Below are 17,730 nucleotides of genomic sequence, written 5' to 3'. Positions count from 1 at the left end.
ATGTTAATGTTAAAGATTTACAAAAAGATACTCACTAACCTAAATTGTAAATCTCTAAAAAATGTCTTTGTTGCACAACCTCAATGTAAACACAGCCAAGTTTGCAAAGAAAAAAAACTTCTCGATGAGTGAAAAACTACGATTCCCAGCAGCCTTTGGGCTTTGAAGGAGATTGTCACGCATGCGCTGAACACAAATCCTCTCTCTTAGTCAAATTAGCGGGATTGCATAGAGGGAGTCTCGCAGTCTCCTGTACAGAGCATAAACTGTAAACATCCACATCAAAGACCGAGTGTCTGCTCTCATGTATGGACAGGATTACGTATTAAAATCCTTGTAAACTATAGCGCTGGTCAGTCTGATCCACCGGAATGATTTAGAGAGGCGTGGATTGGGAACAAGCTGTTCCTTTGGTGGGTGGGTGACTGTCCAAGAAGGTGAGAAAGAGGAACATCTGAGAACCCCCGAGCTGGAGGTAGATTAAGCTGGACATGGCACACCTTCAGAACATTCGGAACCAGGTAATCCAGAAAGATGAAGATGACCCCTGAAGCCCTCCAGGCATCGCTTTAATAACTGAGACATTACAGTGACTTATTGTTCTTTTTGCATGATGATTGAATTTAACATTACAGTGTATTTGTACTATATTAAAGTTTTCTCATTACAGACTATTCCACTAAATATTATAATATAACGAGTACACGTAGTTACACTGAAAAAAAAATGATGTGGGATTCAAATAGCTAAACAATTTTCACTGACTTGTAGTTTCTTTGTGATTGTTTCTACAGTTTACAAGTAACACATCAGTTTACAGTGTTGTCTTGTGAAAAATTCGCCAATAATCGTTGTTTTATTTACAACTTCGAAAATTTCAAAGTGTGACATTTACCTATTGTGCACGAAAGTGTAGGGAATGCTTATATGATGTTCCTCTTGGAAAAAATAGCAATTAAATAAAGAAAATACAGTCTCTTTATTAAATTTCTTTTTGGCACACATTACAGCTAGGGGTGCACTGAAATTTAAAATGTGGGTAATATCATAATTTCTATAATTATTATTATTTCTTTATTAATAGTCATTATTTATGGTTGAAAACTGATATGATGGGCACTATGATTTATGAAAAGTATTCAAACTTCAGTTCCTATCTAGAATTTTGATTTTGAAACTGGGCATTTTGGCCTGTCTAATTAAAACTATTGTCATTTTATAATCATATAGTCACTAAAATCTTATATTTAACTAATAACGGTATAGTTACTAATAATAACCATTATTTAACTGTCCCCACATTTTGCACAATCCTGCTACCACACGGTACTCCCTGTATCGCCCATGAAATCAAAATCAGAACCCTTTAAACCACTTAAATTTTTTTTTATGTCCTTTTAATTTTTACATTTTTTTTTACTTTTATTGCTAGAGCTTTGCAAAATATCTAAAATGTTGGTGACAGGTTTGCCAAAATGGCAAAGCCCAGGGAAAATGAACATATAATGTCGGATGGTCAACATTTTTTGTATTGTGCATAGGGTTGCAAAGGGGTGGAACATTTCTGTGAAGTTTCCCAAAAAAATCCCTGGAATATTCCAAAATAAATCATGGAATGTTTCCGAAATTGTCTGGAAATGTTTTTTTTTATTTTTTATTGAGAATATCCACTTTTTGACAACACTATAATAAAGAGAGGGAGAGGAAAAAAAGAGGAAATCCCAGTGTAGAGCTGTAGTTATGATAAATATGAGACAGTGCGATTATTTTATATCGATCCAGATGATAACGGATGCCATCTGTTTACAGTTTAACAGGTTTATGTTATGTTGCGCACGTGCACATTTTGTTGGTCAGTATGATAACTGCAGTGAATCATGTTTTGATGAGGCTTGAACTTCGGAGTGTCTTTTGAAGAAAGGTGCAGCCGGCCATTTTCCAAGAAGTGTTAAAAATATCCTGTTGATCTCATTTTAAAGAGAATCCAATGGGCGGACCAGTAAAGGTCTGCGTTTTGATTGCTCACTGTTTTAAAAAGGTGCAATAAAAGTGTGACGAATGCTGAAATCAGATGTTTAGCTGATACCAAGAGGAAGACTTATCTCCTGAACTTTGAATCTTGTCGTCAGAAGAGCTTGTTGTTGTTTTGATAAAACAGTGCCACTTCCAGATGGATTGGATGGACAAGTTATCTTTATGCTGTACTGAACGAGAAAGCAGATGCACCTAGTGCTTTCCTAGTGGAAAGGCGGCAGAAAAAAATGAAAAAACTGCTTAAAAACCTACATGGGATTTCGCACAGTTCTCTTTATAGGTTCTCATCTTCTCCGGACCTTCAGTGGAGTGATGATTGGGTAGATCTTCCTGCATTTGTTGATCTGTTGCTTGAATTAAAGGACAACACGTCCATCTCGGGTGTAAAGAAAACACACAATATTGGATCTTGTCATCGATATCTGGTAAGAATTTTTACATCTTTCTCGTTTTTTCCTTTAGAACTCATGTTTGAATCCTGAGGAGTACTTCACTAAGTTGGAACGAATTGGTAAAGGCTCTTTTGGAGAGGTATACAAGGGCATAAACAACCGCACGAAAGAAGTGCTGGCCATTAAGATTATTGACTTGGAGGAGGCAGAGGATGAGATTGAAGACATCCAGCAGGAGATCACGGTGCTCAGCCAGTGTGACAGCCCTTACGTCACCAAATACTACGGCTCCTACTTGACGGTTTGTGGAGATTTCGTTCTTTCAGGCACAGCACTTATTATATTACATTATATTAGTGCTTTTTTAAAGGAACAGGTTTCCCAGACGGCATCCTTAAAAAAACAAACAAACAAAAAAAGATTATATGACTTCCTGGTAACACTTTACAATGATGTCACTAGCTGAAATAAAGTAAAAAATACTGTTAAGTGGAATAAGTTTACTTTGGAGTACTAAAATGGAAATAAAAGCTATGTGGAATGAAAGAAACAGTAATAATACCTTACATAAAGCCTTTATGTACAACGCCTTATAAAGGTATTGATAATGTATGATGTAATGCATTTACCGTATACCTTTTTATAAATAAACAATAGTTTTAAATAGATTATAATATTTAAAGGTTTGTTTGTCTTGTTTTAGTGCATTATAATTTCTAAAGGTGTAATAGTGAACAGATTAGATATTTTATGATGAATTCTAACTGGTTACAATTATTTGAGCTCATGCAATACTTTTATAATGCACTATATACAGACTGCAGGTAAATTGATATTAGAAAGACTAATAAAAATGACAAACACACATAAAATTACTTTGAATAAATAAAATTAAATTGAGAACTGAAAATGGGGAAAAAAATTAAAGCTAATTAAAAATGTAATAGCATATACTATAGGTATAGTAGTATATAAATAATGCTAAAATAACAGTCTCAAATTTCTAAAAGGATAAAAATTTGCTGAACTGTTCCGTTTCGAGAACGTCAGTTCCATTTATTGTGTTGTGTGTCTCAGGGCTCTAAATTATGGATAATCATGGAATATTTGGGAGGTGGATCGGCTCTAGACCTGGTGAGTTGGTCTTTTCAGCATGTTTGTGGGTTTCCTTAAAGTGAGGGATAACTTATTCTTCCCTTCCCTTCAAAGGAAAATTACTTTGTGGAAAAAAAGAAAGAAAAAAACCTCTGGAAAAGGTCAATGGCACAGGAAATGTGACTGTCTTTAACATCCTCTAATGTGTTTGTGCACAGCTAAGGCCGGGACCTCTGGAAGAAGCATATATCGCCATCATTCTCCGAGAAATACTGAAAGGACTCGACTACCTCCACTCAGAGAGGAAGATTCACAGAGATATCAAGGGTCTGGAGGCAAATCTTACCTCTGTTTAGTTCATTTTAGTCCTGTGAAGTGCCTTACATTAATAACTCGACTTTTTGCTTACAGCGGCCAATGTGTTACTGTCTGAACATGGACAAGTCAAGCTAGCAGACTTTGGAGTGGCCGGCCAGTTAACAGACACACAAATTAAGAGAAACACTTTTGTAGGAACTCCATTTTGGATGGCACCAGAGGTCATCAAACAGTCTGCGTATGACTTCAAGGTACAAGTTCTTCCTTGTCATTTAGCTTACAGGTATCACGTTTAAGTTCTCCATGTGGACATCTGTTAACTGGTCAAGACTGCTTCTGTTGCATGATGGAAATAAGCTCAATTAAATATTCATGGACAGACGGATGGCACAACTACTCACCCCCATGTTTCGCCCTTTTACCTTCTCTCTGTCTTAGGCTGACATCTGGTCTTTGGGTATCACAGCCATCGAGCTGGCTAAAGGAGAGCCACCCAACTCCGAACTTCACCCCATGAGAGTCTTGTTCCTCATCCCTAAAAATAACCCACCCACACTGGAGGGGTCATACAGCAAAGCCTTTAAGGACTTTGTTGAAGCTTGTCTCAATAAAGATCCACGATTTGTTAGTACCTCTCTTTTTCAATACCTTGATTTAAGTTATAGATATGGATGTATATATATATATATATATATATATATATATATATATATATATACACACACACACACACACACACACACACATATATTATGGCTGTACAAAAAAAAGAAAAACAGGCGCTCCATTGTCTAGTAGTATTTATCCAGCATGTGCGTTCATATCAGGGTTGCCAGGTTTTCACAATAAAGCCTGCCGATATTAATGTTTGATCTACATATTTTGGAAGTCTTATTCCTACCCCATACCTAAACTTAACACTTAGCGTACTAACTATTAATAAGCAGCAAATTAGGAGTTTATCGAGGCATAGTTAATAGTGAGAATTGGTCTTTAAAATAAAGTGTTACCGAATTTTAATGTCATTTATCAGTTAATGCCATATAATATCAAATAATATAAAAATAATTACAACTTATTATATAGGATTGAATTATAAGAAATTCTATTAAAACGCTGTAAGATGGCACTGATGCCTTTAGTATAAACGGGCTGATTCAGTTTTAAAACATGAGGTAAACTGCTTTTACTTTTTGTGCCGTGCTGTTTGCATCCAACAGAGACCGACAGCCAAAGAGCTCCTGAAGCACAAGTTCATCACCCGCTACAACAAGAAAACCTCGCACCTGGCAGAGCTCATCGATCGATATCGCCGCTGGAAGTCAGAGGGCCACGGGGACGAGTCCAGCTCGGATGACTCCGACATGTATGTGTCCGCTTTACATTCCTACAGAATCTGCACACTTGTGAAATCTGTAACCAGAATGTGTACTCGGTGTGTTTTCACTCAGGGATGGGGAGGGGGATGACAGAGACCAGTGTCCCGCATGGACTTTCCCCACTGTACGGCCCACTTCCATGAACAAGTTACAGAGAGGTTTCAACCATTTAGACAGTAAGGTAAGAAAGTGTTCTGAAGCCTTTGCAGAACAAAAGCAACATAAAAGCAGAATCTGAATTATATAGATAGCACAAAGGGTGTTTAAACAGTATTTTTTAGTGTCATAGTGGTAGCATATCTATCTACACAGGAATCACAATTGCAATTAAGGAGCTGCCTCTGATATTAGGTGTGAAAGGGAACAGATCTGCCCATGTTTAATACTATTTTTATTAAGGCTGCCCCGAAGATTTAAACTAAACACACTTAAAGATATATTGAAATATAAATTTCATTTGGAATATTTTTAGTTTCTAATCATGTACAGTATTGTTCAAAATAATAGCAGTACAATGTGACTAACCAGAATAATCAAGGTTTTTCGTATATTTTTTTATTGCTACGTGGCAAACAAGTTACCAGTAGGTTCAGTAGATTCTCAGAAAACAAATGAGACCCAGCATTCATGATATGCACGCTCTTAAGGCTGTGCAATTGGGCAATTAGTTGAATTAGTTGAAAGGGGTGTGTTCAAAAAAATAGCAGTGTGGCATTCAATCACTGAGGTCATCAATTTTGTGAAGAAACAGGTGTGAATCAGGTGGCCCCTATTTAAGGATGAAGCCAACACTTGTTGAACATGCATTTGAAAGCTGAGGAAAATGGGTCGTTCAAGACATTGTTCAGAAGAACAGCGTACTTTGATTAAAAAGTTGATTAGAGAGGGGAAAACCTATAAAGAGGTGCAAAAAATGATAGGCTGTTCAGCTAAAATGATCTCCAATGCCTTAAAATGGAGAGCAAAACCAGAGAGACGTGGAAGAAAACGGAAGACAACCATCAAAATGGATAGAAGAATAACCAGAATGGCAAAGGCTCAGCCAATGATCACCTCCAGGATGATCAAAGACAGTCTGGAGTTACCTGTAAGTACTGTGACAGTTAGAAGACGTCTGTGTGAAGCTAATCTATTTTCAAGAATCCCCCGCAAAGTCCCTCTGTTAAAAAAAAGGCATGTGCAGAAGAGGTTACAATTTGCCAAAGAACACATCAACTGGCCTAAAGAGAAATGGAGGAACATTTTGTGGACTGATGAGAGTAAAATTGTTCTTTTTGGGTCCAAGGGCTACAAGCAGTTTGTGAGACGACCCCCAAACTCTGAATTCAAGCCACAGTACACAGTGAAGACAGTGAAGCATGGAGGTGCAAGCATCCTGATATGGGCATGTTTCTCCTACTATGGTGTTGGGCCTATTTATCGCATACCAGGGATCATGGATCAGTTTGCATATGTTAAAATACTTGAAGAGGTCATGTTGCCCTATGCTGAAGAGGACATGCCCTTGAAACGGTTGTTTCAACAAGACAATGACCCAAAACACACTAGTAAACAGACAAAGTCTTGGTTCCAAACCAACAAAATTAATGTTATGGAGTGGCCAGCCCAATCTCCAGACCTTAATCCAATTGAGAACTTGTGGGGTGATATCAAAAATGCTGTTTCTGAAGCAAAACCAAGAAATGTGAATGAATTGTGGAATGTTGTTAAAGAATCATGGAGTGGAATAACAGCTGAGAGGTGCCACAAGTTGGTTGACTCCATGCCACACAGATGTCAAGCAGTTTTAAAAAACTGTGGTCATACAACTAAATATTAGTTTAGTGATTCACAGGATTGCTAAATCCCAGAAAAAAAAAATGTTTGTACAAAATAGTTTTGAGTTTGTACAGTCAAAGGTAGACACTGCTATTTTTTTGAACACACCCCTTTCAACTAATTGCCCAATTGCACAGCCTTAAGAGCGTGCATATCATGAATGCTGGGTCTTGTTTGTTTTCTGACAATCTACTGAACCTACTGGTAACTTGTTTGCCACGTAGCAATAAAAAATATACTAAAAACCTTAATTATTCTGGTTAGTCACATTGTACTGCTATTATTTTGAACAATACTGTACATGTCTTACAAGGCAGCACTGAGGTCCAGTAACACAAATTTTGTGGTGAATATGATCAGTTTCTTTTCTGACTTGACGTTGCAAGTTCATTTGGACTTCACCGTTTTTTTCTAACAGACATCAGATGTTGTGAAGAGGCAGCCAAAGTCACCGTCCCTAACAACGTTCATATCACCCATCTTCAGAGAGGTAAAAAAAAAAAAAAAAAAAACTAAACTGTTTTAATTTTTTTTTTCAATTCAAAAACGTACATTCATGTAAGTGAGCCTTGAGCTCCTGCTTCAACGTCACGTCCCAACTCGTGGATTATGTTGTGTTTGCAGCTGAAAGAGAAGCGGCGTGTTAGTGGGAGCGCTGTGTGTGCTCTGGAGGAGCTGGAAAACGCATTCAGCCTCGCAGAGGAGTCCAGCCCTGGAATCTCAGACCGTTTGCTCAAAAACATTATGGAGAGAGTGTGCAGGTAAACAGGTCTTATAGTTCATATACAGTCTCGTCTATGTGTATGTACACACAGTATCTAATTGTATCTGATGTCGTTTTCTGATTATGGCAGTTTTTCAGGTCATGCTGATTCAATGCTATAAGATATTGTCCTGCCCCGTGACACTTGCATGCAGAGTGAACTTTGAGACTTCCTGTGTCTCAACCCTGCAGGTTTACACTCAAAAGAAACAGCATGCCTTCAAAACGATGATGTCTGACTGACTGCTGTTCAGCTCCGTCCGATGGAAAGACCGTCCTGATCCCTTCATGAACACCTCCAATCTTTCCATGACAGCTTTTATTAGATGTTTTTTTACGGTTTACTTTATAGTTTTGAAATGTCTAAATCAAATGTAAAATATGAAATGGCAAGGCAAGTTTATGTGTATTCCATTAAATGAAAAAGTACATTGAGCTGTAAATAAACTAGTGTAAAAAGCGTTTATTTCTTGAGTTTGCATTTAGGACATAAATGACAGGTGTCATTCCAAACCCATAAGACTTCTGTTCAGCTTTGAAACACAAAACTGATAGAATTCTGTCCCTTCGTTATAAATCCACAGAACTGAAAGTTTGATGCTCTAAAAAGTTCAGAAAGAGTGGTCAAGTTAACCTTTTCTTTTTTAAGAGACACATTTGTTTTGTATTGCTAAATTACATGTTGCAGTTTGCTTACTATTTTTGATGCGCTCTATGTATGCGTGTTTATATGTGAATAAAAGCCTAAATGAAATCGGTTTCTATTGTTAAACCTAAAAAGCAGGGTTATTTTAGTATTATTTATGAATTATATTTAGATTTAGCTTTTATTTCTATATTTTCAGTTTTAAAATGTTAATAATTTTTGTTGTCATTTTATCCTTTTAGTTTCTTATAAAAATTAAATTATTGAAAAGTAAATTTTAGAATTAGATGAGAAAGTTTGCCTTGGCAATAAACAAATAGGTTTTTCAGTGAATATTTAATAAATTGTTCCTTATAATTTAAATTTAAGATTAAACCAGTCAATTTATATGTTTTTTTTTTTTCTCCATTAATTTATGAGTCTTAAAGTTTTGGTATAATGATCTTTCAATTGAGCGACAGAAATCTCTCAGCTTTCATTGAAATATCTTCATTTGTGTTTTAAAGATGAACAAACTCGTCTCATGAGGGTGAGTAACTCTTAACAATTTTTATTTTTGTGAACTAACCATTTAATGCGACAAAAAGATGATAATTAAACGTTTACACAGTTCTGTTTTATTTGATATTTTTATCCCTTCAGTGTCATAACATGAAACGTACTATATGCAGTGTGTACAGGAGCAACGCCTCAGCAGCATGCTACACAAAATAAATAGTAAAGCTGGAAAAAGTGATTCATCAAAACTCAGTTTAACGCCTCTGAATGAGACAGGAAACCGAGGGCTTTGAGTAAACTCCCTTTTCTCATGCTTCGCAATCCAGGAAAGGAAAAGAACCCTTCATCCATCCTTCTTATTGCCAGATACAGAAAAACGAGGAAGAAAATGATTCCAGTCCTTGCACCATAAAATGTACAAAAATGGGTGGAGACCATGAGCCCAAACAGTGCATTAGTGAACACATCAGACTAGCTGAGCTCATGTCGAGATGATAGCTGCATACAGTTTATTGTTATGAATATACAAAGCAACACTGCTTAATGTGTTAAACCTTTTTCAGGCTTACGCAAGACTTCTTCAGGTCTTTGGTTGGACCCTGTACAGCATGTTGAACGGACAAAGCCAAAAGCCTTATAAATACAACCAATAATCCAAAAAGGCAAAAAAAAAAAAAATGTCTCCCAAATCAGATGTCGTACAGATCTTCTTCATAAAGTGAAGCAGACAAGTAAACAAAACACTGGAGCTTCATCATGCTACTGAAACAAATAACTCAACTGGCCTTCCAACAAAACGAGACCGTAACATTTATAGTGAAAGGAAAGAAAAAAATTTTTTGTTGATTAATAGATCGTAGAGAATGAACTATTAATATGCTTTAAAAAAAAAAAAAAAACATCTCATATACAATATAATAGGCAAACAAGCAGTTTTAGGGATCCCAGTTTAAATGTTGGATTTAGTGGCTGACCGTTTCGTTTTAACTTCAACTTTGACAAAACGTGAACTTCACCAGAACCATTTCCTCTTCCTTGCGTGTAAATGGCAGAAACCAAGAGAAAAGTGCAATATTACACTGTGGATGACTAAGTTTAGACTAGAGATTATTATCCGTCAAATATCCCGAAAATCTAAATGAGTGACATCTGTGAATACATCATTTAAAACATTACATTTAGTTTGGTTAGTTGTTTTTTGGTCAGTCTTCACTTTAAAATAAATATCGGATTAGGTTTTCAGGTTGAACGAAAATCGATGCCGTGAGATCAAAAAGAACTTAAAAATCCCCTAAACAGTAACAGTCACTTAATAATGACCTACAGGACATGCTTTAACCAACTCTGGAAGAGGACAGCACATACTGTACAAGCCAATTCAGCTGCCTCAACATCAAAATAACATTTCTATTCCTCACTGATTCCTTCCTGTACCAACATCTCACGATCACAGAACTCCAGTTTCTGAGCTACGCGCTGTAAACATGCTCTCGGACTAACTTTACACGGTTTCATCATCAGCGAGACACGTTTTACAGCGCTAGTCCTTTATCTCACTTACTGTACCAGCTAAACGTAATACAAACCCTCTGTTTGTAAACACTCCATTCAGTAGTATTCAGTCAGGTTGTCCCAGGACAAATAATAGAAACTATTGTTGTGGTCCTGTGGGACTAGATTTCTACCGAATAAACTGGAGTAACAAGAGTCATTAAATATCATCCTAATGACAGATTCCTCTATATACAGCAATAAGAGTAACCTTAGCAAGATTATCTCTGGATCTTTAAGGAAAACACACAATCTTCACTTAATTCAGTCTATTGTGTTTCTATAAGAATTATTTCAGTCTAATATGCTTCTAGAACAGCAAGATGCCCACTTTTTGTTTCATTAGTGAAAAGACGAGGAGAAAAGAAACGGCGGGACAGAATTACAGAGTGCTTAATTTCCGACCAACTGCTCCGGTCCGAGGTTTCTATAAGCAGCTCAAACTCCCAGCAAGCAGAGACCTAACAGTCTAGAGTCAAGAATCAAGTTATGATGATGATGCTTCTCAGATCAGAAGGGATAAAATGATGCTGTGTTTGGTTCTGGCAGACAGTGGGCCCAGCCCTCGGCTCCAGGAAACCTGTCTGACACAATCAGCTTCCCCCGTTCATCTCTGCTGGGCCTTTGGGTGCAAGCAGACTCATGCGTCCCACGGAGCTCGCTGCACTTTTGATCACCTCCATCCATCTGCAGACACATCCCAGCATGTTTTACCATATCAAAAATGCACTTTTTCTTTCTTTTATTATAGAAGAAAAAATAATAAAGGCTGTTAATTTAGCATGATTAATATAAAAATAAGAAGTATTTCACTATAAATGCAAGCAATTATTTGCAATTAATAATGCCATACACTACTGATCAAACACTTGGGGTCAGAAAGTTTTTTGTGAAAGAAAGTTTCATTCCGAAAGTATGCATTGGATTGAAAAAGCATTTATAATTAGTTATAAAACACTTCATTTTCAAATAAATGCTGTTCTTTTTTAAATGTTCTATTCAGTAAAAGAATCTTGAAAAACGATCACCATTTCCGCAAAAATATTAGGCAGCACCAATGTTTTCAACATTGATGATAAAAATAAAGGTTTTTCTAGAGCATCAGATCACCATATCAGAATGATTTCTGAAGGATCATGTGAAACTGAAGACTGGAGAATGATGCTGAGAATAAAGTTTGAATACATTTGAAAATATATGAAATAAGGTTATTTTAAATTGTGTTAACATTTTACACAGTTTTTCATTTAGTAAATGCAGCCTTGGCCAGCGTAAGAGACTTCTTTAAAAAAAACATTTTCAAAAAAATCTTACTGACTCCAAACTTTAGAACAGCAGTGTACATTAATTTGATAAATTACCAAATCATTAAAATGACGCACTGAAATCAATTGACAGCCCTAAAATTAAGTCATATAACCTAATGAATATTTAAAAAAGATATATATATATATATATATATATATATATATATATATATATATATATATATATATATATATATATATATATATATATATTTAAAACCATACCTTTCAAATGTATACTCGCTCTCTGCCCTGAAGAAGTAAACATGGGATTTGAACTGCAGCTTGAAGACATACTCCTTATGGATGCTATCCGATTCTCCTGGGGTGCTGACTGTGTAACCCAGCAACGGCAGACTGGCCAGAGGGAAGTCATCCTGGAACAAAAACAAGATTTCATTATAAATGATCCTTTAGACCTCTTACAGGAATGTTGAGCAAAAACATCAAACGGCTGGTGCATATACAGTACCTGGTGTGTCTTATAGAAGAACAGGCAGAAGTTGGTGAAGACGACCCAGAGTTTCTGCCAGCCGTTGCTGTTCTTGAACTTCCTTAGGAGGTAACCAGACAGCTGGTTCTGTAATGAAGGGCAACAGGAAGTTGAACATTTAACTGCTACAATGCCACAAGAAACCCAAATGCACAAAAACCATTAGTGCTGCATTAGTTAAATGAAATTTACAGCTGTACCAAACACGGAGAGCTAAAGAAGTACTATTTTATTTAGTTTTTTTCAAATAAGCAATTAAAAAAAGAAATCATAATAAAAGAAATGTCTCAGTTTCACTGGCAGAGCTTGTACTCTCTACAGAGCCTTCTTATGCGTCAGTGAGAAATACAGTGGGTCACAATGAATTTGCAATGATAAAGCATTTTCAGTTGGTGAATTCGTTATGAGCAGTGTTGCGTAAGTTAATCATAAAAAGTAATCCACAACAAATTACTTATTACTTCCTTAAAATTAAAATTTTAATGCATTACTGAATACTACTTTTAAAAAGTAATCAGATTACGAATTTCTTTACTTTCAAGTTACTTTTAAGTTTACTTTAGTTTTCAAGGTATCAAACCTAAAAAATACTACACAAAGAGAAACTCATAGTTCTTTAATTTAATATTGACCGAAAAATTACATAAGTATTATTCGTATACACTCCTAATATCAACAAAAAAACATTTAAATAAAGAAAACAAACAGGTGTGCTTTTTGCATCCTCAGTCTCTGTGAATATCTTCCTGAAACGAGTCACTAAAATGACACGAGAAATACAGTATATAAAGAAAGCAAGAAGTGGCTTTTATTAAATGAAGTCAGTCATGTCAATATTCTCTGAAGAAATAATCTGTATGAAACCAACGCGAAATATAGTCTTTCTCGTCTGAGTTCATCTATAATGTGATCATGCCCACGCACATCACGCACTAGAAGATAATCATCCATGCAAAACTTCATCCCCTCCGTTATCAAAGAAAGATTCATCTCGGCTACTTTTCATTTTTGAAAGACGACACGCTGTGAGGAATTGGCCTTGAATTATGATGCCAATGCGGCTTAATATCATTTGTTTTTTTGCTTATATTAGTGATACTGTGACAAACTTGTACATATACACTTGTTGAACTTTACCAAACTATAATGCTAAAATGTGTCTAGTGCAACATTTTGAAATATAATTGGCAACCTTTCATTGCATCTAAATGTTGTAGCAGTCGTCTGCACTTTACCTCGCACTCTCCGGTGATTTATTAAAGGGCATACTGATGCGTAAAACAACATTTTTACTTCATATTTTTGTAACACTGCATTAGTTACTTAAGCGACGTAATTTTATTGATATTAGTATCTCAAATTACAATCAAATTACATACATTTTAAATGTAAAGCATTACTTTACTGCATTCCTAGGAAAAATATTTCGATTACAGTAATAAGTTATTGTGTAACGCATCATACCCAAAGTTTTATATTTTATTTACAAATTTCAGAAATTATTACTTAATAAATACAGTATTATTTCATTTTAGGGTGTCACCACATGCTATTTTAAAACATTTACTAGCCTTTCCTTGATGTAAAAAGGTCAAATTATCTGCTATAAAAAAACAACAAACTTTGATCACAGAACAGAAAAAAAGACAATAAGGATCTTAATAATAAAAGATAAGGACAAATTGCTTAATGATTTATTTGCTAAAGTTTCTAAACGATTTGATGATTTTACTTTATGATAAAGGACAGATGAATCCTCAATGACATTACAAATAGCACAGCCCATACATAAACCACTAACTAAATAAATAAATAGAACTTTAATTTAGAAAAAATAAAACCCATCTCATCGTAGAAGAGGCATATTTTTAAATGTAATTTTTAAACAAATTAACAAAACAAGGATGGATTTAGATAATCGAGGATCACTATATTTGATTGTTTTCATGTTTAAGTGAAGGCCTCCAAATCTCTAGGGTTTTGACCTCACTGGTACCTGGTTCATGCGCAGATAGTCACTGAGAGAAAGGTTCTGGTTTCGGTACCAGCACACATGAGTGATGGTGTTGGGTCTCTGGCCTTGACCGAGCAGGTACCGAGGGGGGAGCTCTGGAGACACGGCTGGAGAACTGAACACTGAGAGCATGCAGGCAAACAGAGCACAGGCACAGGGAAAGATGTAAACAGGAAGAAGGACAGAGAATGTGGTGCAGAGAAAGTGATGAAGACAAGGGCAACAAGGAGAAAACGAGAAGAACAGAAGACACAAAGTGTGTTAGAAAGTTAGCTTTCGATCACTAAATGAGGAAAAAAAGACAGATCTGTAGAAAATAAATTTTAGAAGAAATTAAACATCCATGAAAATGTTAACGAATTCATTCAATTTCATTCCAAAAGTCAGTTACTGATTGACAAATAAAGAGGAAAAATGTTAGACATAAAAACATGGAAGGGGAGGGTGGAGAAGCTGCTGGATGTGTTGAAGACAGAAGCAGAAAAAAGATCCAAGAGTCTTTGCCCCTCATTCACAAGCTTCGGTTGCAGTCCAGACCTCAACAGCCAGCCTCAGAGATGTGTGTGTGTGTGTGTGTGTGTGTAAAGCTCAAACTGGGTCAATCTCCTTTCAAACAGGCATTTAAACAGGCATAATAATAATAATAATAATAATAATAATAATAATAATAGGTGCTAAACATTTTTGTTAGAAATAAATAGTAAGTTGATGATAAACTTAAGAAAAATTACCTATTTAAACTATTTATGATTATTTAAACATGAAGTGTCTAAATATATTGTAGAATATTAGTTGTACTGAATTATCAAGAATTAAAAAAAAAAAAAAAAAAAAAAAATTATATTAGTTTCTTTTGATTCTGGAGTGAAACATGACCCACACATTTCTTTGGGAACACATGCTAGAGTCCCGTTCCTTCATTAGTGCACAGCAGCTGTAGTCAAGACCGTAAAGGATTGTACTGTATGTGTCCGTGTGCATGTGTGTAAATGCTACCTCCACGGCTAGGCTGTGGTCAGACATAGAGACGCTGGTGTTGCGGTGCCAGCACACATGCATGGTGGTGTTGGCCCTGTGGTGGCTCTGCTTGTCCAGAGAGCAGCGGGAAGAGTTCATGTCATCCTCTGACTCCTGCTCCAGAGACACTTCATCTGATGATCCTTATGATTGTGTGAAGGGAGAGGAAGAAAGGAGGAGATGGGAGAGAGAGGAGGAGCAATTGGAAGGGATGGGGTTTACATCTATTTCAGGATCAGTGATAAAGAGGCTAAGGGACCAAAACACATCAGGACCTGCACATGTGTGGACAGTGGAGGAATACACTGTAAGCAGACTCGAGATACTTACTGTTGGAACGATCACACAGGTTTGGGTCCAACAGAAGATCTGATTTCTCTTGACATTTCTTTGACATGTCAATAGCCATGTTCAGATCTTCAATCCATTTGTTCATCTCTACTTTGGAGCTGTGGAAGAGAAAGAGTCTCTTACTGAAAGATGATAAACAGCAAAGACTAAAGCTAAAGGGATAGTTCACCCAAAAATTCTGTCATCATTTACTCCCCGTCAAGTCCTTGTTTCTTTATACTGTTTCTTTCTTCTGTTGAAGATAGAAGAAATTTTGAAGATTGTGGGTAACAGTTAAGAAAGTGATGTGACGTGGCCAAGTATGGTGACCCATACCCGGAATAAGTGCTCTGTATTAATCCCATCCAAAGTGCACACACACACACACACACACACACACACACACACACACACACACACACACTGTGAACACACACCCAGAGCAGTGGGCATCATTTTTTTGCTGTGGCGCCTGGGGAGCAGTTGGGGGCTACGAGTCTGACTCTCTAACCATTAGGCCACGACTTCCCCTAATGGTGACTACTGACTTCCAAAGTATGGGAAAAAAAATACTATGGAAGTCAGTGAGGATTAGCAACTTTTGGTTACATACATTCCTCAAAATATCTTGGAAAAAAAAAAATCATAGTTCTGGAACAACTTTAGTGTGAGTAAATGATGACAATTGTTATTTTTAGGTGAACTGTCCCCTAAAGTAAAAGTATCTCAGCACATTTTTGTTTTTGAAATAGGTCTTTTATGCTCAACCAGGTGTATTTGACGAAAAATACAGTAAAAAAATAACATTACTTGCTATTATCAGTTGTGCTACTTAATATCTTAACGCGACGTGACATTCAGCCAAGTATGGTGACCCATACTCAGAATTTGTGCTCTGCATTTAACCCATCCAAAGTGCACACACACAGCAGTGAACACACACACACACACACACACACTGTGAACACACACCGGCAGTGATAGTGTCTTTACTGTCATGTTCCACTCAATAAAAGTACATTAAAAAAAAACTAATGACAACATATAATAAAAGGTGTAAAATATAATACAATTTCATTTCATTTTAAAATGCGTTTGTTATTGTTTGTTATTTCTCCAGGTTAATAAGTTTAAAACACATCCACAAATAATAATAGGAATGAAAAACACTCGAAACCCAATATTTTAAACAAATCAAATGATTCCCAGTCCTATTTAAACGCAGTGTGAAAGTAATTTCTTTCATTTGCACTCACCTAGCTGCCACCACAATGGTCCGCTGAGCAGAATATATGGTGAAACAGTGAGGAACGGACCACTCATTCTCACTCTCCTCCACCTGCAAAACATTTCAGCACAGTCCAGAGAAAGGCCTGCCAATATAACTTAAGGGATCTGTGTGACTAGCATTCTTTATGTGACTGATCCCATCCCAAAGTGTCAATAATCTGCTTGTTAACATCCTGACTACTAGCAATCCTCATTTCTGTCAGTTCTGGGGAAGGATGGCAGAAGGAGCCGAGAGGGAAATGCAAATGTTGTGGGCAGACTTTCGAGGTGCTGTTTGGGAGTGGGGGAGTTGGGGATTTTCCACATACTCACCGGCGCGTCCAGCACAATAAGCTGCGGGCAGGAGTGAAGCACAGACAAGTCCACTGTAACAGTATGTACTGTAAACAAACTTCTTAAAAAAGTTCAAAAGTTCAGGGTTTGGGAAGATTTTTAAAGGGGTCATATGATGTGATTTCAAGTTTTCCTTTCTTTTTGGAGTGTTACAAGCTGATTGTGCATAGATAAGATCCCTAAAGTTGCAAAGACTAAAGTCTCAAAACCAGAGAGATATTTTTTTTCTTTCAAAGTTGAGACTCGTCCACACCCTCCTAAAATGGCTCATTTAAACACGCCCCCACATGTTTACGTCACTATGTGGAAATATTTGCGTAATACCGCCCAGATGTTCATGTGGTTTCAGTAACCGCAGTTAGTGTTGAAGCAGCCATGTCAGGGAGATGCTGTGTGTATCTTGGCAAAAGAAAATGCACTTTATTTGGCTTCCGGAAGTAGATGCATTTAGG

General features: G+C 36.5%; 2 protein-coding genes across 7 annotated transcripts in view; one reads left to right on the top strand and one right to left on the bottom strand.

Moving 5' to 3' along the window:
* The first annotated feature begins 205 nt into the window (after positions 1 to 205).
* Positions 206 to 8,259, top strand: LOC128015540 (serine/threonine-protein kinase 25). Of its 4 annotated transcripts, none has more exons than XM_052599426.1 (11): positions 206 to 521; positions 2,497 to 2,727; positions 3,504 to 3,560; positions 3,740 to 3,848; positions 3,933 to 4,090; positions 4,278 to 4,463; positions 5,060 to 5,205; positions 5,291 to 5,399; positions 7,455 to 7,526; positions 7,661 to 7,797; positions 7,992 to 8,259. In XM_052599426.1, the coding sequence occupies exons 1-11, from the start codon at positions 492 to 494 to the stop codon at positions 8,029 to 8,031; spliced, it is 1,275 nt and encodes a 424-aa protein (XP_052455386.1). In that variant the 5' UTR covers positions 206 to 491; the 3' UTR covers positions 8,032 to 8,259. The 4 variants fall into 4 exon arrangements, with proteins under 4 accessions (XP_052455386.1, XP_052455387.1, XP_052455384.1 ...); XM_052599427.1 differs by having other exon boundaries at positions 207 to 521; positions 7,891 to 8,259; XM_052599424.1 differs by lacking the exon at positions 206 to 521 and adding an exon at positions 2,211 to 2,354.
* A 780-nt stretch (positions 8,260 to 9,039) lies between these two features.
* Positions 9,040 to 17,730, bottom strand: part of LOC128015533 (FERM, ARHGEF and pleckstrin domain-containing protein 2) — a 50,991-nt gene continuing 42,300 nt past the window's right edge. Inside the window, exons 22-27 of one of the 3 annotated variants that reach the window (XM_052599412.1) lie at positions 16,912 to 16,994; positions 15,656 to 15,774; positions 15,305 to 15,468; positions 12,274 to 12,381; positions 12,027 to 12,178; positions 9,040 to 11,181 (exon numbers count right to left, since the gene is read on the bottom strand). In XM_052599412.1, the coding sequence (XP_052455372.1) occupies positions 11,088 to 11,181; positions 12,027 to 12,178; positions 12,274 to 12,381; positions 15,305 to 15,468; positions 15,656 to 15,774; positions 16,912 to 16,994 (720 nt within the window). In that variant the 3' untranslated portion in view covers positions 9,040 to 11,087. Of the gene's footprint in view, positions 11,182 to 12,026; positions 12,179 to 12,273; positions 12,382 to 14,290; positions 14,431 to 15,304; positions 15,469 to 15,655; positions 15,775 to 16,911; positions 16,995 to 17,032; positions 17,279 to 17,730 lie in introns of those variants that run through there. The other 2 variants (XM_052599413.1, XM_052599415.1) reach the window with 2 other exon arrangements.

This window comes from Carassius gibelio, chromosome A6, assembly GCF_023724105.1.
Source record: "Carassius gibelio isolate Cgi1373 ecotype wild population from Czech Republic chromosome A6, carGib1.2-hapl.c, whole genome shotgun sequence".
NCBI lineage: Eukaryota > Metazoa > Chordata > Actinopteri > Cypriniformes > Cyprinidae > Carassius > Carassius gibelio.
Note: the sequence above shows the minus strand (reverse complement) of the source record. Positions and strands in the feature narration are given on the sequence as shown.